At 66.4% G+C, this 24,013-nt stretch overlaps 3 protein-coding genes across 3 annotated transcripts; 1 reads left to right on the top strand and 2 right to left on the bottom strand.

Moving 5' to 3' along the window:
- Positions 1–768: 768 nt before the first annotated feature.
- On the bottom strand, positions 769–7,854 carry LOC309883709 (glutamate dehydrogenase, mitochondrial-like; the record flags this gene model as incomplete). Its single annotated transcript, XM_082771998.1, has 12 exons — positions 769–885; positions 1,369–1,431; positions 1,735–1,950; positions 2,437–2,517; positions 3,190–3,327; positions 3,445–3,582; positions 4,794–4,973; positions 5,197–5,291; positions 5,852–5,915; positions 6,406–6,461; positions 6,881–6,961; positions 7,443–7,854. 12 exons carry the CDS (start codon positions 7,852–7,854, stop codon positions 769–771), a joined length of 1,641 nt encoding a protein of 546 aa, XP_082628124.1.
- Positions 7,855–11,306: 3,452 nt separating this feature from the next.
- GPRIN1 (G protein regulated inducer of neurite outgrowth 1) lies at positions 11,307–13,551 on the top strand. Its single transcript, XM_082771787.1, has 2 exons — positions 11,307–11,407; positions 11,586–13,551. Exon 2 carries the CDS (start codon positions 11,615–11,617, stop codon positions 12,878–12,880), a length of 1,266 nt encoding a protein of 421 aa, XP_082627913.1. The 5' UTR covers positions 11,307–11,407; positions 11,586–11,614; the 3' UTR covers positions 12,881–13,551.
- Positions 13,552–14,303: 752 nt separating this feature from the next.
- On the bottom strand, positions 14,304–22,651 carry CDHR2 (cadherin related family member 2). Its single transcript, XM_082771746.1, has 32 exons — positions 22,603–22,651; positions 22,301–22,421; positions 21,975–22,040; positions 21,759–21,898; positions 21,612–21,665; positions 21,406–21,495; positions 20,869–20,958; positions 20,498–20,620; positions 20,277–20,420; positions 20,118–20,193; positions 19,857–19,963; positions 19,528–19,755; positions 19,284–19,439; positions 18,931–19,098; positions 18,639–18,700; positions 18,311–18,551; positions 17,966–18,202; positions 17,708–17,777; positions 17,015–17,623; positions 16,803–16,874; positions 16,627–16,676; positions 16,368–16,519; positions 16,130–16,232; positions 15,962–16,050; positions 15,795–15,869; positions 15,628–15,705; positions 15,489–15,549; positions 15,261–15,385; positions 15,060–15,173; positions 14,863–14,940; positions 14,717–14,777; positions 14,304–14,547 (listed from the first exon to the last, which is right to left on the bottom strand). The coding sequence occupies exons 2-32, from the start codon at positions 22,344–22,346 to the stop codon at positions 14,428–14,430; spliced, it is 3,885 nt and encodes a 1,294-aa protein (XP_082627872.1). The 5' UTR covers positions 22,347–22,421; positions 22,603–22,651; the 3' UTR covers positions 14,304–14,427.
- Between the last annotated feature and the right edge of the window lie 1,362 nt (positions 22,652–24,013).

A 24,013-nucleotide genomic window follows, 5' to 3' on the forward strand; every position in this document is an offset into this window, starting at 1 on the left:
GCTTTGCCGGTGAGGAGCGAAGCTGCAGCAGTCAGCACAGGCACACAACAGGTCTGCTGACGCCTGCAGATCCCGGCCCTGGCTCCCATCCCCGTGTCTGCACCAGTTGCAGCAGTGCCTGCAGCGCTCCCCATGCACTGCTGGGCACACTGTTAAACAGCCTGAGCTGGGGCTCTCCCCAGGGGGAGCGGGGCTGGCGCTGCTCCCACCCGCCTGGGAGCACAGTTTTGGGGAGGGAGGAGGATGTGTGCAGCAGCTGAAGGTGGGACAGGCTGCAGGGGGGCGTGGGACCCCCCGTGCCGTGTCCCCAGAGCCAGGCTGGGAGTGCTGCAGGACCGGCTGTGCTGCAGTGGGTCCCCGGGCAGCAGCGCTGCAGGGGTTCAGCCCCTGGCAGAAGGAGGACAACTTGGTTTAGCTCAGCTTTTCGGAAGAGCTCCCCTAGCTGGCCAAGAAGTCCTGCAGCATGCGGCAGAGTGCTCCCAGGAGAGCAGCGTGGCACGGGGGCAGCCGGGGCACAGCCAGACATCCTGCTCTGACCAGGAGGCTGCAAAGGGGCTGGGGCAGAGCGGGTGTGGAGGGACGAATCCAGCCCACACTACCCAGGCGAGCTGAGAGCCAGGCACGAGAGAGAACATATAAACCATCAAAAGAAACCATTTATAGAGACCGGGGCTTCCCCAGGCGGTATCGGGGCACCTCTGCGCAGCAGACCTGTGTCCCTCCCCGCGTGGCAGCCCGTCCTTGTCCTGTGCAGCCTGGCGGGTGCTGTCAGTAGGTGAAGCCGGCCTCGTTGTACACGGTGAGCACCTTCTCCAGCGCGCACAGGTAGGCAGCGGTTCGCTGGTCCAGGCCCAGGTTGTACCTCGCAGCCACGTCCATGATTTGCTGAGGGGAGTGGAGCTGTGAGGCCGCCGTGTGCTGGAAAGGTCTGGGGGCAAAGGGGAGGCAGGGAGGAGGGGGCACGCAGTGTGTGCGAGGACTAAACCACAGCCACAGCAGCACCCAAAGGGAACAAGGCCACCCCTGGGTGCCCACTGCTGAGCACGGCACAGGGCTGCTGTCCCCAGGGGTGGCACGAGGCCTCCCCCAGCACCGCCAGCACCAGGCTGCGTGTCGGGGATCATCTAAACAATCCTGGGAATGGGACCCGAAGGTTCGGGGGGACAGGGAGAAGGACAGGGACCCAGGCGGTGCTCCCTCTGTGCCAGGAGCAGCGGGGGACTGCTGAGCAAGAGGCTTTACCCGAGCTGCGGCCACAGCCAGCAGGGGAAGGGGAACCCAGGCCTCGAGTGGTGCTGAGGGTGGGCACCCTGCAGGCAGAGCCCCCGCAGCGAGGGCTGGGGTAAGGCCAGGAGCCCCGCGAGGTACCTTGGCTGACTGCTCCATGGTGTAGGCCAGTCCCGCGTACACGATGTCCTGCTCTGAGGCACCCTGAGGGGGACAGCAAATTAATCTTTTTTTTTGGGGGGAGGCTGGGCTGATTTACCAAACGCAGCCCCACAGAGCACCACGGGTCAGCACCCTCAGCTGGCCCGGGGGGCTCTGCGTGGGGGGCACCCAGGACACCCGGTGCCCTGTCCCAGCTGTCCCCACACCAGGGGAAGGCAACTGCCCACCGACAGCGGCACGGCACCACGCACACCCCACATCCCACACCCTGCTGGGGGCAGCAGACAGGGGTGCCAGGGACTGTGCAACCAGCATCCAGGACAGCCACCCTGCTCAGGCACTTACGGACACGCGGGCCTGGAGCTCGGGGGACGGGAGGATGGGGATCTCCCCTCGGGCCTTGCCGAAGCAGCGCTCCAGGCTGTGCTGCACCGACTGCAGCAGGTAGTGGCTCGACTCCCACTCGTACTGGAAGCTGAGGCGGCCGTAGCTAACGTGGTTCAGGTTCTTCAGCCACTCGAAGAAGGACACGGTCACGCCACCGGCGTTCACGTACACGTCCTGCCGAGGGCAGCACACGCTCGTCGTCTGCTGCCTCGAGTGACCCCGAGACCCAGGATTGATCTGGGGGGGGGGGGGGGGTCCTCCCCCCTCTGCCTTCAGCCCCTCCCCACTCCTGCCCTCAGGGACACCCTGAGGTTACCGGGCTGGCTGAGTCCTAGGGCTGCAGAGTCTCTGACCAGAGACACCAGCTGCGATGTGGCAGTTTGCTGCTGGCCAAACATGACTGCAGGACCTGCTGGTGACAGCCAGGAGCCCTGGGGTCTGCCACCGCTTGCAGCCAAGAACCGGGAGGGCACAGAAGGGAAAGCAGCAAGCTGAGCTCCCCGGATTTGCTCGGCAGCTGGAGTGAGGCAGGAAACAACTGCGGCAGCACCATGAATGCTGCCTGATCTCGGAGCCTGGCAGAGCCAGGTTGGATCCACATCAGTGCAGCCGACACCACCGTGAGCCTGCCACCTCCCCACGCACTGGGGATGGACATACCGGGATGACCAGGATGTTTCTTTGCAGGAATATGTCGTGTGCTGCGGGTGTAGTGGGGCCGTTGGCAGCTTCAACGATGATCTGAAAGCACAAGCAGAGCAGAGGTGACATGGGACAGGAGAAATGAAAGGAGAAACCAGGCCTGGGCTGCTGTTTCCCCCCCCACCAGGTCACTTCTAGTGGCAGAGTTTTGAGTGCCCGCCTCCCCACCGAGGCTGTTCAGGGCCCACAGACACTCAGACCTCATGTTTTGCAAGAGATGATTAAAGGTTCAGGCTGCAAAAGATATTGGCCGTGACAAAGTCCCAGGTGCCAGCATGCCTTGTCCCTTTGGACCTGAAGTTCACAGTGGAGGTTGGAAGCTGCTTTCTGGAGCAGTTCCCTGCTTCGCTCACTCTTATCTGCTGCCTCTGATTTCCAGTGCCCACACTGTAACACCCAGCACCTTCAAGGATCTCATCTCCTCTGCCCTGGGGGAGGATGTGGTAAAGCAGCGAATGCTGAGGATGCCAGCAGAGCCAGCCAAGGTCACTCAACATTCCTTGCTCCTGCCAGCAAAGGGAAGGGCTTAGGCTTCCCTCTTCCCCTCCGTTACGTGACCTGCTACCTCTGCCTCACTCTCTGTCCCGCTGGCACAGGGGGCATGTTGTCAGCGAGGTGACGTGACACCTCCCCGGGGTGCTGAGTGCCCCAACTGATGCTACAGCACACAGCAGGTCCCCAGGGGGAGCGCATGTTGTGGGCTCTCCATACCTTGGCTTGCACCCGGGGCGCGTTCTCCCTCGTGAGCTGTTTCTCAATAGCAGCAGGGATGAGGATGTCACAGGGCACCTCCAGGATGCTGCCCTCATAGGGCTCTGCTTTCGGGAAGCCAACTATGGTGCCATGGCCCTGGAGCGAGAAGGAGAGCCGAGCTGGGCTCTGCAGGAGACGCGGGGCAGCCCCTGCTCCATGGATGCTTTGAGGACAAGCACCCACCACCACCCATTCAGAACAGGCTCAACTCACTCTCTCGTAGTCTTCCAGCTCCTTGGGGTTGATCCCACTGGGATTGTAAATGGCCCCGTCTGTCTCCCCAAGGCAGATGCAGCGGGCTCCAAACTGGTGCAGGTACTTCATGGTGTGCAGCCCCACCTTGCCAAAGCCCTGCAGCAACACAGAACAGCGACAGCTCGGGGCAGAGGGAAGGCGTGGGGCCAAACAGAGAGCTGTGCAACAGGAGCAGCATCCCCGACCTAGCTGTCCCTGGTGAGCGCCCCAGCTGGAGGTAGACGAGGTGCTGGCAGGACAGAGACCACCATGGCTGGCTACAGGGTTGTACGAAGCAGACCCTGTGGCTCCCAGCTCAGCCTGTCTTTATCACCTCCAGAGCTCCTGGACGTGATGTTCCAAGCACAGCACGCTGTTCAGTTTCTACGAGCCGATCTCAACAGCAAACTGATGCAGTGAGAAGCACAGCCCTTTGTTGGGCACCGCACAGCGCCTAGGCACAATCTGAGCAATCCTCCAGCACCTCGCACTGCTCTGTTTATTTCTCCTTCCAAAGAGCACTGGGCTCAGCAGAAAATGCAGCCAGCCAAGCTGCAGGCAGAGCAGTGGTGGCTCAGCGGTGTCGGGGAAGCAGCGGCCGAGAGCAGCAGCTGCAGGAGATGCAGCAGGGGGAAGCACCTCACCGCGGCTGGGAGCAAGGCCTGGCTGCAGGGGAGGGAAAGCCCTTCCTGGGAGGAGAGGGGAAGAGGCAGGGCTGGCACCCTGAGGTCCCAGCTTGCTCCCAGACCCACAGAGCACCCCAAGGGATGGGGGCTGCGCCCAGAAGCTTCACAGCGGGGAACCTCAGAGCTCACTCAGCTGGTGACAGAAATGTGAAGCCACCACAAGGACCAGCTCCTTCCACCAGAGCCACCAGAGCTCCGTATCCTGTCTCCTGTCCTCTCTGTGGCTGCACAGACCGGGGTTTGTTGCAGCTCCCATTTATGTGGTGTTAGTGGATGGCTAGGGAGAAATGTTGGAAATGCCTGCACAGTGTGAGCAGCGCTCACCCCTGAGCCTCCGTATGCAGCCGGTCTGAAAAACTGCTCAAAGGAGCAAATTTGGCCATGCCAGCTGCCATGGTGAGTTCCTCTGCTTGAAACCTTACAGAGGTTTTGTTTGCAGGGATGGGCCAGCTCTGTGGACCTGGTGCTGAACAGCTCACCAGCAGGTGGAGGTGACACGCTTGGGGCTCAGGAGCCAGGGGCTCAGGAAATCATCTCTGGGCAGTGCTGCAGGAGCTGAGGCTGAAAGCTCTCCCAGAAAGAAGCAGCAGAAAGACGCCAGAGAAGTGCCCTCCTCAGAGCTGCAGGGGGCTGGGCACTCACCTGCAGCACGAAGGTCTTGCCGGGCAAGCCGGGGCTCATGCCGATGCAGTCCATGTAGTGCGTGTTGTTGATGTAGTTCTCGATGCCATGCAGCACCCCGCGCCCGGTGGCAGAGTGTCGCCCTTGGACCCCTCCCTGGCTGATGGACTTCCCGGTGACGCAGGCCAGGGCATTGATGTCCTGCGAGGCCAGGCAGGGAAGAGCAGTGGTTAAGGTCTCCCCTGGTCTGAGTCCTCCAGAGAAGCACCCTGAGCTAAATGTGCTTTCCCCAAGCCTCGGTGTCCTTCATCCAGCCCTGAGCCTCAGCTAAAACTGCAGCAACTCCTTGGCAAGGGCCCCTGGGCACAAACCCTCGTGACACCCACAGCACCCTGGGCTCCGAACCAGCAGCGCTGGAGCTTACCCGGTACCCCAGCGTGTAGGTGTAGGTGTCAGCTATCCAGCACATCTCCCGTTCCCCGGTACTGACATCAGGGGCCAGCACATCAATCCCAGGCCCTGTGGAGGAGGAAAATCTGTCAAATCTTGTCTTTGCAATTCGATTCCTTTGCTCCAGCCATTGGCATACGTACGTATGGTTTCCACTGGCTAGTTTTGTTCTTGGGCACACCAAGGAAAGCCCCGTCCAAAGCCTGGAGCTGCCCATGCACCAGCATATTCCCAGCCTCCCTTGCATCAGCATCTTCAGCTTTTACGGGGTCTTTGCCACGTCCCTTCCCATCATTTTCAAGTAAACAGGGAACACAAAGGTTGTTGGTTTGTGACTAGCATCTGCTGAGCAGGAGAAACTCTCCCTCCTTCCAATGCGTCCGTGCAGGCCAGCGGGAACCAAGGGCAGTGCCCTTGCTGATCAGCAGCACCTACAGTGCAGCCTGGGCCAGCTGCTGCTGTGTTTGGTGCTATATGGGGCTCTCCCTGCTCCAAATTCACAGCCGAGACAGAGAGGAGCAGTGACCTGCCAGCAGAGCAGCAGGGCAGTGCCCAGTGGGTAGTTGCTGTCTGCTCCGCTGCCTGCAACCCGCTCACTTCTTACGGAATGGAGAAAAAACCACTCTCACCTATAAATCCCTTCTTGGCCATCTCTATAGTAAAATGTCTCGTTATTTTCTCCAGCTCATGTTCCTGTGTGAGAGCATCAAAACGCTGTTGTTACTACAGGCCCCAAGAAAAATCAGGGAGCCAAGGTCCAGCACCCAACAGCTCCCCTTCCCCGCCTCTACACAGCACACCCTGATGTCTGCATGGGGATAATTCTCCCTTGCTATGTCAAAAAAAGAGATGTGTGAACTCGGGGTCCCTTTGACCCCTCCCCATCCAGCTCCTTGCTGATTTGCACCTTCCCCCAGCACCGCAGCAGCAGCAGGGCAGCATCCCTGCTCCGGAGCCTTTCAGCCTGTGTCTGTCTGCACGCACTGAACCGTAAATCAGAGTTCACCACCCCCGTCTCCCCCCCAGAGCTGCTTTTCACAGTTGCTGGGTGAGTGTTACTCACTGCAAGCGGCTTCCCCCCCCGCTTGTCAGAGCGCATCGCTGCGATACGCGGAGAGGAAGGGCTGTGCAAATGGAGCGTGAGTTATGGGCCGCCAGCAGGGGAAGGAGGGGGGGAGCTCACCGAGTATTTCCTGGGATCAATCCTCACACCCGCCACGGCACCACCGAAAGGAACATCTGCAAAAGACCGGGTGAGGCAGCCAGATGCTCCCCGCCTGCCCCCAACAAGCACGCACCCCCCCCGCCACGCACAGCTCCCCCCTAAGATGCTGTGTGGAGGAAAGCAGGCAGGATACGGACCCCGAGCCTGCCACAACCACCGCCCGGCAGCGCTGAATCCATGACAACACAGAGCCTGCATGTGAGAAGCACAACGCCTGGCGCTCCCCGATGCACGCCCGTGTCCCGGCCGCCCGGCAGTGCATTCTGCAGCCGCAGCGAGCCCGGGCCTCGCGCATCAGTGCCCGGAGGAACATCCTGCACCTCCAGAGCGCTTCTGCTTTTCAAAGCACCTAACGAGCTGCTCTGAGTCAGCGCACCGCGGCCCCATCCCATGCCCAAGTCACCGCGCGCTTTTACGCTCCTCTGGTACTTACCCACCACGGCACATTTGTATGTCATTAATGCAGCCAGGGCTTTTACTTCATCGACGCCGATTGAACTGCTGAAACGAACCCCTGGGAAAAGAGGAGAGCGAAGAAATGAAGAGTACCTGCCTTTTTTTTTTTTTTTTTTTTTTTTTTTTTTTTTTTTTTTGCCACAAACGGCACAGAGGAAATGTAGGCAAGGCTTTGACTCCTCTGAAACAGCAGCATCCAGTCACAATAGGTGATCAGAAATCATTCAGCTGGGCTCGTTCCTCCAGACAACCATGGAATGGAAAACAACCTCCTAACCACCAGCTGTCCTACAGACACGGGACAGCTTCGGGGAGCACCTCTGTTAGGGGACAGGAGGTTGGGCCCCCTCGGGAACAACCGTGACCGCTATGGGGCACGTTTGGGGTGCGTTACACCCTCAGTGAGCACGTGGCATTTAGGACAGGGACTCAAAGGCACACGGGGACGGCCACGAGCCACACGCTGACATCCGGAGGGGGCTGCAGGTGGGGTGAACCAAAAGGGAGGACCTTTGGGACAGAGACCGCGGCTCCCTCACCCCCTTTGCAGGGCAGGCGGTGCTGGCTGTGCTGTGCCCGCCAGCCCTGCACCACCTCCCAGGTGCCGCCATCCCGGCGCAGGGGGAAGGCCACCTCCAGCACGTAGCTGCAGCTCCGGATGGTCTCCAGGAGCCCGCGCAGCCAGGGCAGCCTTCCCGGCCTCCCCGCCGCCGACTGCAGCGCCAAGCTGGCCGCCCGCCCGTAGAAAGTCTCCACCATGGCCAGCAGCCCGGGGGCATCAGGGCTGCCCCCCGCCAGGCTCCCCCCGGCCCGGCACTGCCCCGGCACCGCTCCGGTACCGCCACGGCCCCGCAGCCTCCCCACTGCCCTCCACATGGCTGCCCCGCCGCCCTCAAAATGGCCGCCCTGCCGCCGCCATTTTGATGGCCAGCTGCATGGCATGAGCGTCATGGAGCCAAGGCAGTGGGCAGGCAGCGCCGTTTTGAGGGCTTTCAAGGTGTTTTTTGGACCTCCCAGGAGCATTTGTACCACCCCAAGGCATCTGTGGCTGTGCCACCCCGCAGCGGGTGCTGCCCGCCGGGACGCAGCCTGGCTTGGGGAGGGGGCTGAGTGCGGTCCTACACCTGTAGCCTACGCTTGCCCCGGTACTGGGGGCAACCCCGTCAGCCCCCCGGGGCTGTGGGTGCCGGGTGCGGGCTCGGCTGGCGTGGGCGCGCCTGGCGCGTTCACGTGGCGCTGCCCGTGCACGCGTGGGAGGCAGGCCGCGGCGCGGAGGGAGGGGGCTGCCACGCTACCTGCGCCCGCGGCCCCCTCCCCGCGGGGAGGATGCGCTTTTCAGGCAGCTGCCTGGCTCCTCGCGAGCCGGGGGAGCGCGGGAGTGCGTTGCCAAGGCAATGGGGACCATCTTACTCATCCTCCTCGCTATTGTTATCCTGCCAGCCCGGAGGTGCCCGGGTGGGGAGAGGAGGAGGAGGAAGAAGGCAGCTGGCCGGGGAGGAAGGCTGGCTGCAGGGAGGGGAGGGGCGCACGCCAACCCCCCCATGGAGGGGCTGGGACATGGAGGGGCTGGGATACAAGGTGCTGATAGAGAAGAGGAGAGCGGGGGGGTTGAGGTGAGAGCAGGCAGGATGCGGCCCTACAGCTCCGTGGTCCTGTTCTCCGCCAGGACCTGGCTCTGCCTGCGGTGTCCCCTGTCCTCCCCATCCCCAGCCTGGGCTCGAGCCCCCATGGGGCAGCATAAACCCAGATGTAAACCCATAGCTGGGGTGCCCCTTACCATACCCAGCTGCACAGGGGGCCAACTGGGACCAGTAAGTGCTAAACTGGGACTAGCACAGCCCGGGGTTGGGGACAGCATGTGGCTGTGGCCGTGCAAACACCTGGCTGCGAGTGCACCAATTGTGCACCGTGCGTGACGAGCTGGTGCAGCACAGCCATCCAGGCAAGGTGCCGGCTGCTATGGGGTCTGGGATTGGGGCTCTGGGATCCCGCAGCAGCACAGACCCACTCCTGTCACTGCCCATGCATGTGCCCCATCCGTCCCCTGGCTTTTTGGGGTGCCCAGCAGTGGCGTGGGGGTGCCCTGGGGAGGCAAGGCAGCGCTCTTTATTTTGATATCCTTCCTCCCTATTTTTAGCATTCGGGGTTTTGTTCCAGCCTCGCTGTTTACTGGAAGGAGCATTTCCACCGCCAACCTCCCCTGTCTCCAGGCAACCAGGTGTGCCAGCTCCCATCGCGCCGGCGCTGCGCCACCCTATAGATCTATAGGGCCGGGGGGGTTAATGTTAACCACAAGATGGGGAAACCCCAACTGAGGGTTAATGTTACCCCCCCGGCCCCAAGCTCCTGCCCCACAGACCAGTCCTCAGGATGCTCCACGGACCTGTTGCACCATCCTCTCCAAAGGCAGCCTGGTGGCACCCATGGGTGCCAGGATGGAGGAGAGGTGGCAGGAGCAGCACATGGGGCTGGTGGCTGTGGCTGTCCCTCCCTCGGTCCCCACTGCCATGGGGGGGACCACAGAGGGTGAACCACGAGTGGATCACGGTTGTTGGTGCCCCACATCGGGTGACGGAGCCCCCCGCCACCCCATACCGTGGTAGCACAGTGGGGGCTCACCGCGTGTCCCTGTGCATGGGACACTACCCCCAGCGCGACATCCCCGGGGCAGGGAGACGACGCTGGCCCCACAGGGTGCTGGGGGGCAGGCGGGCACCCCCTGGGAGGGGGGCCGTGAGCCCCCCGAGGCGAGGCGAGGCGAGCAGGCCGCCTTCCCCCCCGCAGCGCGAGCGGGAGTGCGTGGGAAGGAGTTAGACAAAGCCTGAGCCCGGGAGCAGAGGCAGCGCTGCCGGGAGGGAGACGGGGACGTTCTCCCCTCCCCGTGCTCCCCCCCGGGCGAGGGGTGTGCGGGAGCCCTCCTCGTCCCCTCGGTGGTGCCAGCGGGGAGCCCCGGTGTCCCCGTCCCTCGGGGCCGGTGGCCGTGGGGTGCAGCCAACGCCAAAGACCCCGCGGTGATGCCGGGGAGCGAAGCATCCTCCTGCAGCACGAGGTAGGGAGGGGAAGGGGCTCCGTGCCGCTGCCACCCCCACCCCACCCGGGGGACGGTGCCACGGGGGGGCTCGTGCCACGGACCCACCGGCCAGGCCACGGTGCCGGCCACGTGCCCGCTGCACCGGGGCGCATCGGGGTGGCACAGCCCTGGGGGTCCCGGGGCGGCTGTACCGGGCTGACCCCCACCCACACCCCGGGGGGTGCGGGGGGGGGGGGGCTGCAGGGTGGGGGTCCCGGGGTTGGGGTGCGCTGGGCGGGCAGCGGGGTGGCAGCGACAGATGCTGCCCGCGGTCCCCAACCCCGGTACCGACGCCACCCCCGTTCGCCCCCCCAAATCCCGGTGCCCCCCCCCCCCCCCTCCCCACACCGGCACCGCCCCCGCCGCCGCCGCCGCCCCACGCATGCTCGCGGCCGCCACCGCGCCGGAGCGGAGCGGAGCGGGACGGGACGGGACGGGACCGGGCGGCAGCCGCAGGTAACGGCGGCCCCGGGGCGCGCACGTGGCGGGGTCCCCCCCCTCCGGTAACCGGGGAGGGGATGGCGGAGAGAGGAGGGGGGGGGGCGGCTTTGTTCGGGGCTCGGCCGGGCGCGTGCCCGTGCGCGTCCGCGTGCCCCCGTGCGTGTGCCCGAGCCGCCGGCTGTGCGCACACGCGTGTGCCCCAGGGATGGGTGCGCCCCCCCCCCCTCGCAACGAGGCACCGAGCACCCCCCCCCCCCCTTGTGGGTGCCCGTAGCGCCCCTGGGTGCCCGCAGGGTGGGCTCGGCCCGGCCCCGAGGGGAGGTGCCGCTTTGGGGGGGGTCGGGGGCTGCGTGGGGAGGTGGGCGCCGGGGTGCCAGGGGCGCGCAGGGGGTGGTGGCAGCGTGGTCTCCGCTCCCGGTGGCACCGCCTGAGCTGCTGGGGTCCGGGGAGCTCGGGGTTGCCACGACCCCCGTGGGGTGGGGCTGCCCCCATAGGGGCTGGAGGGTGTTTGGGGGTGGTTGTGTGTGGTGGTGTCCCCCCGGCGCCTGGCACACCCCGCGTGGCCTCGTGCCCATCGGGGTGTGGGTGCCATGCGCAGGGTGAGGGTGCGGGGTGCCCAGCTGGCAGCCCCTGCCCTGCCCGGGGCACGGCTCTGACAGCCCCGAGCCCCTCATCGTGCTCTGCAGCCCCCCAGGCCCTCAGCACCCACAAAGATGCCGCTGCCGGGGGTCAGGGGTCGGGTGGGCACGGAGAGGAGGGGGCTGGTGGTGCCCCCAGGGTGGCTGCAGCCTGCCCGCATGCCTGGCCCAAACGGGTGCCCTCGCCCCACGCCGTGCCGAGCAGCCCCAGTGCTCTGCCGGGCACCGACGGATGCTCTCGAGCTGCTCTCCCTCCGCAGGGTCTCCAGGCCACGTCCCCGCGGCCCCGGGAGCTGCAGCAGCACCTGAATCCCGCTCCTGGCTCGACCACGCCGGGGGAAGGCTGGCGTTTGCGGTAAGAGGCTGCCACTGCTCTGCCCTTCCCCGGGGTGGGCGCTGAGCACCACCGAGCACCCAGTGCCCGACCTGTTGGTGCAGGCGGCACGGAAAGGAGCAGTCGGCATCCGACTGTCCCCAGCCCTGGGGGGGCCGGGGTGAGCGCCCCGCTCACCGCCCCATCCCCTCTCTTGCAGGATTAGCATGGGAGAAGCCTTCCCCGGGCATGGGCAGCGCTAAGGAGCCCGAGGGCTTGCAGCTGCTGAGCCGCGAGGCCGAGGACGCCTGCGAGCCCGGCGCCGGCTCCCCGGGCTGCCCGGCGGTGGGTGAGCGCCTGCCCAGCTCCGGCTGCGCCGCGGGCGGCCGTGCCATGAGGAACTGCTGCGGGGCTGAGCCCGAGGCCCCGGGCTCAGCGGAGAAGGCACCAGTGCCGACAGGACCGGCTCCCGGTGCGCTCGGGAGCGCAGCAGCGGGGAGCTGCGCGGCACCCGTCGGCACTGCCCCCGCCTGTGGTCCCGCGGGCCCCGGCACCCCGAAGGAGAAAGCTGCCCCCGTGCCCCCCCTGCCCGAGCCCTGCCTCAAGGCGCCCAGCAAGGACGCGGGGAGCGCGCCGGCTCCGGCCAAGCACGTGGCGTTCCTGGAGCCGGCCACGGGAGCACCGGGGACCGGCAGCCCCCTGATGCCAAGCCAGGAGCAGCCCCAGGGCGGCACAGACGCGTCCCCGGGTGCTGTCCCCCAGGCGGGGGGCGCTGAGGCTGCCAAGCCCCCGCAGGGAGGCACGGCTGCCCCCCCCGGCGGGGGTCAGGGCAGAGGCGAGGGGAACGCGGACGCCGAGAGCAGCCAGCAGCCCCGGACAGCCAAGCTGCTGTGCGAGTCCTACTCGTTCGAGGTGACCCCGCCTCAGGATGCCGGGACGCAGGACATGGGGACGCAAGTGGACAGCCGGGCGTCCCTGGTGTCGGTGGCCCTGAGCCCCATGAGCCCCCCGGACGGGGCCGCCGCCTTCACCTTCCCCAAGAGAGAGCCGGGCTCCGCCGCCGCCCCGCACCCGGGGGCAGCCCCCTCCAAGAAGGACGCGGAGATGCAGGTGTCCATGCCCGTGGAGACCCGCTCGGTGGCCACCGGGCCCATGACGCCGGTGGCCAAGTCCCCGCAGGCCTCGTACCCCGAGGTGCATGTGAAGGGGGCGGTGGAGGAGGCTCCGGAGCCCATCCGGGAGGTGAGCTGGGACGAGAAGGGGATGACGTGGGAGGTGTACGGGGCCTCCATGGAGGTGGAGGTGCTGGGCATGGCCATCCAGAAGCACCTGGAGAAGCAGATCGAGGAGCACGGGCGGCAGGTGGTGATGACCCCGCAGAGCACCCGCGCCGGCTCCGTCAAGGGAGCCCCCCGCAAAGGCGAGGCGAAGAGGCAGCCCAGCGTCTTTCGGGCTCTGCTGCAAAACGTCCGGCGGCCCCGGTGCTGCTCCCGCGCCGGCCCCGCCATGGAGTGAGCCCCTGCCCGCTCCGGCAGGACGGGGGTGGGGGTCTCGGGGAGGGGACCCTGCCCCGCTGCCCCGAGACGCCTGCTGCCGGCGTGCAGGGCTCCCGGGGCGGGTGGCGACGGAGCGCTGCAGGCGGGGATGAGGCATCTCCTTCATCAGGGGGCCCCCACCAGTGGTGCCGTGGGACACGGTGCTGGTGGCACCTCTGGGACGTGGCAGGGGCTCGCAGCGGGACACGGGCAGGTCGCTGCTGGCTCCCCCCAGCTCCAGCCCTGCACCGCAGGCAGCAGCGTCGCTGCCCGTGCTGGAGCCGCTGCTGCATCGCGGTGCCACCCGCCCCTGGCCGTGCTCGCCCCACAAAATGGATTTACAGGAGCATGGAGGCAGCCACATCGGAGACACGGAGCCCGTGTGCTCGGGGCCACCGGCTGCTTGTCCCCGTTGCTGTGGCCAGAGGTGCTCGGGGGGGCTGTCCCCATGCCCCCAGCCCTCCTTGGCTGCGTTGGAGCACGGGGCACGTCCGTGTCCCCGTCACAGCTGGCGCTGGGGACAGAGCCCACCCTGGTGCCGTGTCCGTCCTGCCTGCCCAGGACCCCGTTGGGTGCCCGAGATGCCCGGGGTGCCTGTCCCTGTGCGGGGGTCCCCGTGTCCCCTCGCTGCTCTCCTGTCCAGCAGCCAGGGCCGCGCCGGCCACAAAGCGCTGCCACTTTTTACCGCTGGGTTTTTGCAGGGGGTGGGGTGGGGAGGGGGGCTTTTACTGAACGGTGTTTGCATTTTTGGAGCTTTTTAAGAGACACTTTCAGCTGCGAGCCACCTCCTCCCCCGCGGCCTGCGGGGCCGTGGCTCTTTTGAAACACTTTTCCTACGTCCCTGCCGTGCTGGGAAGCTTTGGGAGCACAGGGTCGGCGCACGGGGGGGGGCGAGCATCCCCCTGCCAGCAGCACCGCGGGACCCAGCACCTCGTCCTCCCTCCAGCCCGACCCCAGCAAAGGACTGGTCCCACAGGGCCCCGGGAACTGGGCAAGCACCTGAGCTGCTGGAGGCTGCACCTGGGGGGTGCTTGGGAGCCCCTTGCCTGTGCAGTGTCCCCCCCTGTCCCCTGCCCCCCAGCCCTGTGCTGCGGCTCAGTCCCTGATCTTCTTTTTCCTCTTCATTTCTTTTTTTTTTTTTTTTGGGGGGGATGTGGGGAGGAAGGGGGGGGAGGACTACACTTGTCAACTTGGGTGTTGGGTAATAAAACCTTGCAGAAAGCTGTGAGCGGGGCTGCAGGCACCTCTCCCCGGGGGGGTGTGGGGTGACGGGCAGCGGGGTGGCCCCGGGAAGGGTCCCGGTGGCACGAAGCTGTGCTGAGCCCTGCGGTGGCACTGGGCTTGCCCTCCTGCCAGGAGAGGGGACCCGGTGCTGGCTGGCAGCAGTGGGCAGCGCGGACGCAGGGGCTGGTGGCCACGGGACGCTGTGAGCCACACGTGGCAGGTTTATTGCTGGCATCTGGGCAGGATGGCGCCGGAGCAGCTGCCAGAGTCCTGCTCTGGCCCCTCTGTCCCCCAGGTGCCCGCTCACAAGTCTGTGGTGCTGAAGGTGCTGTTGATGAATGCCATTTTGCTGGGCTCCTTCGCGTCCAGGGCGGCCACCAGCACCTTGTCCTCAGTGGGGTCCGTGGGGTGTGATTTGTGCGGCTGCGGGAGGGGAGAACGGTCAGGGGCTGGGGACGGGGACAAGGACAACAACACCCCCAGCCCTCCCCAGAGCTGCCAAGGCAACGGAGAGAAGGGGACACGAGGGCTCCAGCACACAGCAGAGGGGATGGGGATGGGCGGAGGGGACACGGGACTCCCCGCCGGGTACCTTGGCCTTGGGGTTGTTATCCTTGGGCGAATCCACTTTGTTCTCATCCAGGGAATTGGTGCTGCGGAGAGGGGAGGGCGCGGGTTAAGGGACAGCCGAAGCACCAGTGGTGTGGGGACACAGGGTGACAGCCCCACAGAGCTCACCTGGCCAGGGAGCTGGTGTCCTCGTGGAAGCCCAGGTCGTGGGACAGGTCCATGGGCAGGTTCAGCATGGGGTTGGCCCTGGCGGAGGACGGGAGGCAGGTGAGTGACCGGCCCTGGCACCGCAGGACCTGCCGCGTTCCCCGGGTGGCAGGGATGTTTTGGGGCTCCCCCCCCCCCAGCAGGGCGCCCACGCTCACCCCTCAGCGTTGTACTTGTTGGTCCCGGGGATGCCGGCTCCCTGCTGGGCCACGGTGGGGCTGAGCGTCGTGGCCACCTTCAGAGCCTTCATGGCATTCAGCTTCCTCTTGTAGCTGCGGGGACGGGGCGGGTGAGGGGGGCGAGGGCTGGGGTGGGGATACGGGGACAGGGACGGGGGCACGGGGTGGGACGCGTGGTACCTCCTGGTGGTGAGAACCAAGACCAGGGTCATGATGAGGATGAAGAGGACCAGGAACGCCGCCAGCCCCGCGATGATGCCGATCATCTGCGTCTCCTTGTTGGTCTCCGTCACCTCCCCGGAGCCCTGGAGCGGAGCAGGGCTGAGGGCAGCACGCAGCTCGGGGGACCCCCGTGCAGTGCACGGGGCCGGCGCCCTCTCCCCGCACCCCTTGCCCAGCCCCACTCACGATGACAGCCAGCCCCAGCTCCACCAGTTGGACCAGGGCCTGCGTGTTGCTCTGGATCAGCCTGCCAAGGGGAACAGGGCAGGGGGTGAGCACCGTGCGGGCAGCAGTGCCCACACACAGCCCCCTGCCCGGCACTCACTGACTCAGCTCGTTGACATCCAGGGCGGTGCCGTTGCTGTAGACGAAGTACGCGTCCATCACCGACTTGACCTGCGCCCTGCAGGGACAGAAGCACGGGGTGAGGGTGGCACGGGGCGCGGTGTCCTCCCCTGGGGCAGCCCCACTGCCCCTCCGCGCCCCACTCACCGGGCGGCACGGCTGTCCTCGGGGCTGCTGATGCCCACCACGTAGACCGTGGCCTTGGTGGCGAGGGTCAGGCTCCTGGAATTGGGGGAGAAAGAGCTGGGTACCTGCATGGGAAGCGACCACGGCCCCTGCAGCCCAGCGGCCGGCCCAGCCCCAGCAGCCCTTACGTTTTGATCTCTTCCAACTTGCTCTGCACTTCCTCCACCGGTTTGGAAAACTGGAGGCGAATGCGGTAGCTCTGGTCCACAGTGAAGATCTGCGTGGGGACAGCGGGGTGAGCGGGGCTGGGCAGGGCGCGGGGGAACCCCCGGGTAGGGGACAGGGGTGACACTCACAGTCAGCACGGTCTGTGCCGTGTTCTGCGGGGCTGTGCGGTCCTGAGCATTCACCGTCACCTGGTACTTCCCCTTCAGCGAGACGTCGAGGTTGCTGGCCACCCTAGGGGGACGGGGACATCAGTGATCCCACAGGGCTGCAGCAGGGGGGTGCTGAGTCCCTTCGTCCCATGCCGGTGCTGTGCAGGGACGGACTCAGCCTCTGCCACGCGGCCCCAGCCCAGCCCCACGGCCTTACTGGATGCTCCCCACGTAGTTGTTCTGCTCGCCCGTGGTCACCACCTTGAAGAGGTTCTCCAAGGTCCGGTTGTTCCCATTCTCCTCCATGAACACCACTTCGAAGATGGAGAAAGTGATGGCTCCTCCGAGCCCCGAGTCGACATCCGTGGCCTGCGGGGACAAAGCAGGGCAGGAGCACCCATGGGCACGGCTCGCCCCGTGCCCGCCGTGGGGACGGGCAAGCCCAGCTCCCCAGGAGTGCACACGCAGCTCCTCACCCTCACGGTAGCCACTTGCAGGTCCACAGTAGAGACCTCGGGGACAACCACTGTGGAGGACAGACAGAGTGATGGACAGAGTCACCCCAGCCCGGACCCCGCACTGCTCGCAGCCCTGCCCCAGTTGGGAGCTGGGCAGCACGGGACGGGGGCTGCGTCCCAGCCCTGCTGCTCACCAAAGGTCTCAGAGATGGGCAGGAAGACCGGCGTGTTGTCGTTTATGTCCTTGATGTTGATGGTCAGGGTTCCTGCCAAAATCCCAAATGCATTGCTCACCCCATGGTGACGTTCCCCCCTCCATCTCCAACCGGGCCAGCTCCTCGATGGGGACAGGAGCTGCAGGACCCCCCTCCCTCCCTGCCCCGGTGCCAGCGGGTGCTCTCCGTACCGTTCTTGCTGTAGCGGTCGCCCTTCTCGGTGTAGAGGTCTTCGGCCCGCAGCGTCAGCTTCACCGTGTCACACAGCTCGAAGTCGATCTCTGAGCTGTTGACCAGCAGCGAGCCGTCGGGCAGCAGCGCAAACCAGTCCCAGCACACGTCCCCGGCGCTTGTGGAATTCTTAAGGCAGGTGACCTGCAGCTCCTCGATGACCAGCGAGTGGTTGGTGTCGGGGTCGGAGGCGCTCACGGTGTAGACCAGCCCCTGCTGCGTGCCGTTCTCGCTCACGGTCACGGTCTGCGAGGTCGGCACGATGGAGGGGGACTCGTCGTTGACGTCCAGGACGTGGACCACCACGGGGACGCTGGCGTTCCTGACGATGTCGGTGGCCGTGTTCTCCGCCACCACCAGCAGGTAGAAGCTCTTCTGCTGCAGGGTGTCGTAGTCCATGGTCGTGTCGGGGTCCAGGGACAGCTGCCCGCTGTAGTTGCCCGTCCCCAGCTGGTGGGAGCGGATCAAGAAGTTGCTGGAGCCGTTGCCGCTCTGCAGCCGGAAGGAGATGCGGAAATTGATCTCCGTCTTGTCGGCGTCCGTGGCCGCCACGGTACCCACGAAGGAATCTGCAGACAGACGGACGCTCAGTGCCCAGCGGGCGCTGACCCCGGGCCACCCTTTGTCCCGCAGCCTGCCCGCATGGCGCCTACTTGAGGAGCTTTCGAAGATGGAGAACTCGTAGGACTGCTCGAGGAACACGGGCGTGTTGTCGTTGATGTCCTGCAGGAGGTGAAGCCCCTGAGTGCCACCGCTCAAGGAGGTGGGGGACAGGGCACAAGGCGAGGGGCAGAAGCACGGACAGGACCCCCCTTTCTGCCTCCCTGCATCAACTGGGGCACCTCAGGGCGCGGTGCCACGGCCGGGTGCCGCCTCTGCACCCTCCCCACCCCGCTGTGCCCGGGGCTCACCGCCACGGTGATGGTGACGTTGACCTGGGTGCTGAGAGGTGGCACCCCGTGGTCGTACACCTCCACCGTCACCACCAGCTGCCCATCCCTGTCATCCAGCGCCTCGCGGTCCAGCGGCTCCTTGCTGTGCATCTGCCCCGTGGTCTCGTTGATGGTGAAGTTGCTGCTGAAGAGCCCCGGCAGGATCCTGAAGCCCAGCTCGCTGTTGGGGGTGTTGGGTTCGTCGTTGTCGATGGCCTGAAAGGAGAGCACCGAGGGGGCTGCAATAGGGCTGCCCACCCCTCGGGACGGTCCCTGGCTCCTTTTTGGCAGCCCCGGGGGTTGTCCTCGTTACCCAGCACCTACCTTGACCTGCGTGCTGACGTTCTGCCCCTCTTCCACAGAGATGAAGTAGGAGCCGGTGATGATGGGCGCGTTGTCGTTCTCGTCCAGCACGGAGATCTCCAGCAGCGCCGTGTTCATCATGCCGCCCCCGTCCTTGGCCTGGATGTTGGCGTAGTAGATGGAGCGAGTCTCCCGGTCCAGCGAGGCTCCCTTCGACACCAGCACCGCCCCGCTCATGGCGTTCACCGTGAAGGTTCCGAGGCTGTGGCACACACGCACCCATCACCGGGGCTCCATCCCCGGGCGGGCAGCACCCCGTGGACCACCCCCCGGCCGCGTCCCCACGTACATGGTATCCGGGAGCAGCTGGTAGGTGATCTGGCCGTAGGCACCGCTGTCTGGATCGTAAGCCTGAACGAGAGGAGAAAGCATCACGAGAATCTCCATCAGCCCCCGGGGTGGTGATGGACCTGGGGCACTGCATGTGGACGGTGAGCACCCCAAAAATGTGTCCCTGAAGGGTGTAGGGTCCCCCAACCCTGCTGCCACTTTGTCCCCACACCGAGGTCCCTGCTGGTGACCTGCACCCGCGGTGCCCTGCCCGGGGGACGCGCCGTGCCCTGCCCTGCCCGGTGCCTGACCGTGATGTTTGGGGCGATGATGGTGCCCTCGGGGCTGTTCTCCATCACGCTCAGGACGTATACGCTCTGCGGGAACTCGGGGAAGTGGTCATTGGTGTCGATGAGGTTGATGGTCACGGTGGCCACCGAGCAGCAGTTCACGGGATTCCCCGTGTCGTTGGCCACGAGCTGCGGGGTGGAGAAGTGGCAGCGTCGTGTGGGTCCCCGAGCATGTCACCCAGCCCCCCTGTCACACCGACCCAGCCCCCTGAACCAAACGAGCTGCCAGGACGAAGCCAGCAGGGAAGGGCCGTGTCCCTGCTGTGCCCTCCCCGTGCAGGGAGCGAGGGTGATCCCTCGGCAGCGGGTCCTACCTGCACCACCATGACATGGCTGATCTCGTAGTCCACCTCAGACGGGTTTTGCACCAGGATCTGGACCTCCCCCGTGCCCACGATCGTCGTGGGGGACACGCTGAAGGCGCTGGCGCTGCCACCCTGCAGGTACAGCTCGAAAGTGCTGTTGATGCCCTGCGGTGAGAGAGGCCAGGGGTGAGGGTGGAGGAGCAGCAGGGGCAGGGACCCGCAGCCCAGCCCAGCCCCAGGGGCAGGCTGCCACCTTGTCGGGGTCGTGGGCCACGATGCTGAGGTTGGACACGGGCACTTTGGAGGAGGAGTGCTCGATGATGCTGCCCTTGAAGTTGCTCTGGCTCTTGGTGAAGTCGCAGCTGGGGAGGGAGCACTGGTAGAACTCGGGCTTGTTGTCGTTGACGTCGACCACCAAGATCGTCACCACCGTGCTGGCCTTGGCCACCATGCCGTGGATGTCCATGTTCTTCTCCCGCGCCTGGCCAGGAGGAGGAAGAGGAGGAGGAGGAGGAGGCAGTGGGGTCAGGTGGTGCCGAGGTGAGGAAGAGGAGGGGGCTCTCCCCGCTGCCCCCCACTCACCTGGACCTCCAGCAGCACCTCCTCGCTGGGCAGCTGCTCGCGGTCCAGCCAGCCGCTGACGGTGATGATGCCCGTGGTCATGTTGATGGCGAAGGGGACGCTGGCATCTGGAGCATGGGGACAGCAGGGACTGCTGCAGCCAGCGGGGAGGCACACCCGGCCTCGGCCTCCACTGGGGCGCTTCCCAGGGTGCTGGGTGGTCCCCAGGGTCCTGCCCCATCCCCCTTGCTCCCCCCGAACCCCTGCCCCAGCCTCGCTCACTGGTGATGCTGTAGAAGATCTCATCGTTCACCCCCGTGTCCCTGTCGGTGGCGGTGACGGTCAGCACGGAGACGCCCTGCGGGGACAGGGAGGTGAGGGCAGGACGCGGGGACAGCCCCAGCCCCAGCCCCACGCCGCCGGGCCGGGCGGGCTCCTCACCAGCGGGCTGTTCTCGGACACGGAGCCGGAGTAGGGCTCGTTGAGGAAGCGCGGGTCCAGGTTGGGCAGGTCGACGACGGTGATGGAGAAGTAGGTGGTGCTGTTCTGGAAGACCGTCGCCCCGTACAGCGGCCCCCCGCTGTCCTGGGGGCAAATTGCCTTTTAGTCCCCCCTGCAGCCCTCCCCACCGCCCCCCGTGCCCCGGCCACGCCGCCCCCGACCTGGGCGAGGATCTTCAGCTGGTAGAAGGTGTTGGTGGCGTAGTCCAGCGAGCCGTTGAGCACCACGCTGCCGTTGGGCAGGATGTAGAAGAGCCAGAAATTCTTCGCGTTGTCCGGGATCACCTGGGTGGGGGACAGTGCCCCGCGTCAGGGAGTGGAGGGGACCCCACAGAGAGGGGGGGGCTCAGCGCCCACCCTTCTGCAGGCTCTGCCCATAGGGACCCCTCCTTGGTGTCCATGGGGTCCTCACAGGGGGGCAGAGCAATTGCTGGGGGGGATCCCGGGACCCCAAACCCCCCTCCCGGCCCCCCAGACCCCATTGAGCAGAGCCCCCCAGTGTCGGGGTGCCGGTGCCCAGGCGCGGTGCTCACCTCCAGGATGCTGTAGCTGACCTTGGCTGCGTTCCCCGTGTCGGCGTCGGTGGCAGAAATGGTGTAGATGATGCTGCCCGCCGGCATGTTCTGGGCACCCAGATGAGTTCAGGGGGGTCACACGGGGCGGCAGGGCTGGGTGCTGAGCCCTGGCCCCCGCCGGCCCCATTTTGGGGCCCCCCGACCCCGTGGCCCCGCAGGGGTGAGCTCTGCCCTTGCTGCCTCCCACCCGCCCCCCTGCCCCGGGGGCTCCCCAGGAGCCGCACCCCGATGCTGGGGGTGCTGGAGGGGGTCGGGCTCAGCCCCACACACCCCGAGCTGGCGTCACGCTGCCCGGGGCTGAGCGGCACCTGGGCACTCCCTGACGGCGAGGGCAGAGTCCCAGCCTGCGCTGGCGCCCGGGGCTGGCACAGAGCCGTCTGCCGGGAGCAGTGTGCCGGCAATGCCGTCACCGTCACCGTAGGGCCGGGCACGCCCGCGCTGGGGAGCCACCCATCATCATCATCACCGCGGGGCCGCGAGGTGCCCGGGAGGTACCTCGGGGACGGAGGTTTCATAGGGCAGGCCCTTGAAGACCGGGGCGTTGTCGTTGCTGTCCTCCACGATGACCGTCAGCTTCTTGGCGGTCTGCCAGGGGCAGGGGGAGGTGAGGGGCACGGTGTCCAGCTGGAGCTCTGGAGCCGGCCAGCATCACCCCCGGGGGGTGACGTTGCCCCCTCCCCGGCCCCCAGCCCAGCACTCACCGCGTCGTTGATGCCGTCGGACACGGTGACGGTGAGGGTGAGCCTGGCCTGGGACTGGGAACACAAGGCAGGGCTCGCTCAGCACCGGCACAGCTCGATGCTGGGACCCCGGGGGCTGTGCCGCCGAGCGGAGCTCCGTGCCCTCACCTCCCGGTCCAAGAGGTTCCTCACGGTCGCGACCCCCGTGCTTTGGTCAACGTTGAAGTAGAAGGCATCCGCACCGCTGATGGAGTAGCTGAGCGTGTCCCCATCCAAGTCAGTGGCCGTCAGACGGAAAGCGAATTGGCCTGGGGACAAGGGTGGTGTCAGCCCTGGCCGTGCCCCCCCCCGTGCCCCCCAGGCTCCCCGAGGCCGCCCGCTCACCTATCAGCCGGTCCTCGGACACGTACACGATGGTCATGTTGAAGATGGGGGGCGTGTTGCCTGAAGCTACAAGGAGGACAGGAGCTGAGCACACAGGAACCCAGCTCCCCCCCCTCCCTCCCTCCCTCCTCACCCCCTCACCCCCCAGCAGCAGCCCCCTGCCCACCCCGGGTGCCACCCCACAGCCAAGGAGGTGCCCGTGGGGTGGGCAGCGACGCTGTGGGGGGGCTCGGCTGCCCCCAGGGCAACGGGATCACGCAGCGGGGAGCGGGAAGCGGCTCCAGTGTCTCCCCGCAGCCCGTGCCCGCACCGAACAAAGTCCTCACCTGCTGCCAGGAGGAACGGGAGCAGCAGCAGCGAGGGCAGTGCCATCCTGCCGGGAGCCCGCGGTGCTCGGCGCAGAACCTGGGGCACGTCCCGAGCGCTCCCCCAGCCCCCGGCGCCCACCTGGGAGAGACTGCCATGGGGTCTGCGCTCCCCCGGGAGCCTGGGGACGGGCTCCGTGGGGACACGGCGCAGGGGGACGGGGCTGGCCTCCGGGTGCTGGCGACCTCGGGGGTGTCCGGGGACCCCCAGAGCCGCTGGCGGACCCCCACCCGCGTCGCCCCTTACCCCAGGCATCCCTTACCTGCGGTGCCTCGCTGGGGATGCTGCGCGCAGGCTGCGCTCTGCCTGCACCCTGACACCACCACAGACCTTTGCCTCCTGCTGTACCCAAGTTCATCAATGATTAACTGCAATTAAGGGGTGAGAAATCCCTTTCTCTCCTTCCTTCTCCCTGGTGCTCGTCACCGCCACCCGGCTCCCACCCAGCCCCGCTCTCGCTCCCCGCCGCAGCCCCTGGGGACCCCAAAATGCGACCACCCCGACCCAAACCCCAAGGACTCTGGCTCCCCAGAGTGGGGCAGAGCCTGTGGGGGTGCAGAAGGACCCCAAACTGCTCCCGGGGTCTGGGGAGGGTCTGGGGCAATGCCTGGCATCCCCCGGGCTGGGGGCACTGGGGTCTCACCAGGACAGAGGTGGGCACCGAGCCGGTGAAACAGCCACTGGGGTGGGTGCCGGGGGCCCCGAGCACCCCCCTGTGAGTTCCCCTCCCCGGGGTGGTCCAAGGGGGTCGGCCCAGCCTCCCTGACCTACTTCGGACCCGCTGGGGACAAGGGCGGATTGTGCAGCTCTGCTCAGGCAGAAGAGGGCTGGGAGGAGGGGGGGGCACGGGCACAGCCAGCCCTGGGGCCCCCGGGACCCCCGCCTGCGTGGCCTTGTCCCCCTTCAGCCCCATCCTCCAGTGGGGACCCGAGGGGTCGGGGTGGCCGGGCAGCTCGGGGGTCCCACGGGATGCCCCCCTTGCTCCAGGGGACCCCTGGTTTGGGCACGGGGAGGAAGAGCCTGGGGCTCCCCCAGCAAAACCCCACAGGGCTGGTTTGGGATAACCCCGTGCCCACCCAAGCCTCCCAGGGCTGTTTCAGAGCATCCCACTGTAAAACACCCAGGAGGCCCCAAAACCTCCCAGGGGCTGGTGCAGGACATCCCCCAGCATCCTGCATCCCCCCCCCCAGGTCCCTATCCCTGACACCATCCTATTCCCATCCCCAACCCTGACCCTGTTTTCACCTCCATCCCTGACCCCAACCTATTCCCGTTTTCATCCCTGACCCCTTCCTATTCCCATCCCTGACCCCTTCCTATACCCATCCCCAACCCTGACCCTATCCCATTCCCATCCCCATCCCTGACCGTATTTCCATCCCCATCCCTGACCCCATCCTATTCCTGTTCCCAACCCTCACCCCATCCTATCCCCATCCCTGTCCCTGACCCTATTCCCATCCTCACCCCTGACCACATGCCCGACGTGTTCCCATTCCTGCTCCCATCTCCAAATCCATCCCCTCCCCACCCCACCCCACCCCACCCCATTACCGTAAGGGCCGCGCCGCGGCAGGGATCATTACGGTAGCGATTCCAGCTGCGCCCCTACTGCAGCCATTACGGCAGGAGGGGGGGGGTTGGACGCGCCCATCGCAGCTCCGCGGGAGGGG

Source organism: Aythya marila (assembly GCF_965140915.1).
Source record: "Aythya marila genome assembly, chromosome: 14".
NCBI lineage: Eukaryota > Metazoa > Chordata > Aves > Anseriformes > Anatidae > Aythya > Aythya marila.

Coding starts and splice junctions, on each gene's coding strand:
- GPRIN1 (XM_082771787.1), top strand. CDS start 11,615: ATGGGCAGCGCTAAGGAGCCCGAGGGCTTGCAGCTGCTGAGCCGCGAG.
- CDHR2 (XM_082771746.1), bottom strand. CDS start 22,346: ATGGCACTGCCCTCGCTGCTGCTGCTCCCGTTCCTCCTGGCAGCAG. Junction 16,875..17,014: donor CGACCGCTACAGCAAGAACG/GTACGGAGAGCA, acceptor GGATTTTGGCAG/GAACCCTGACCATCAACATC. Junction 16,051..16,129: donor CGGCACAGACCGTGCTGACT/GTGAGTGTCACC, acceptor GTCCCCACGCAG/ATCTTCACTGTGGACCAGAG.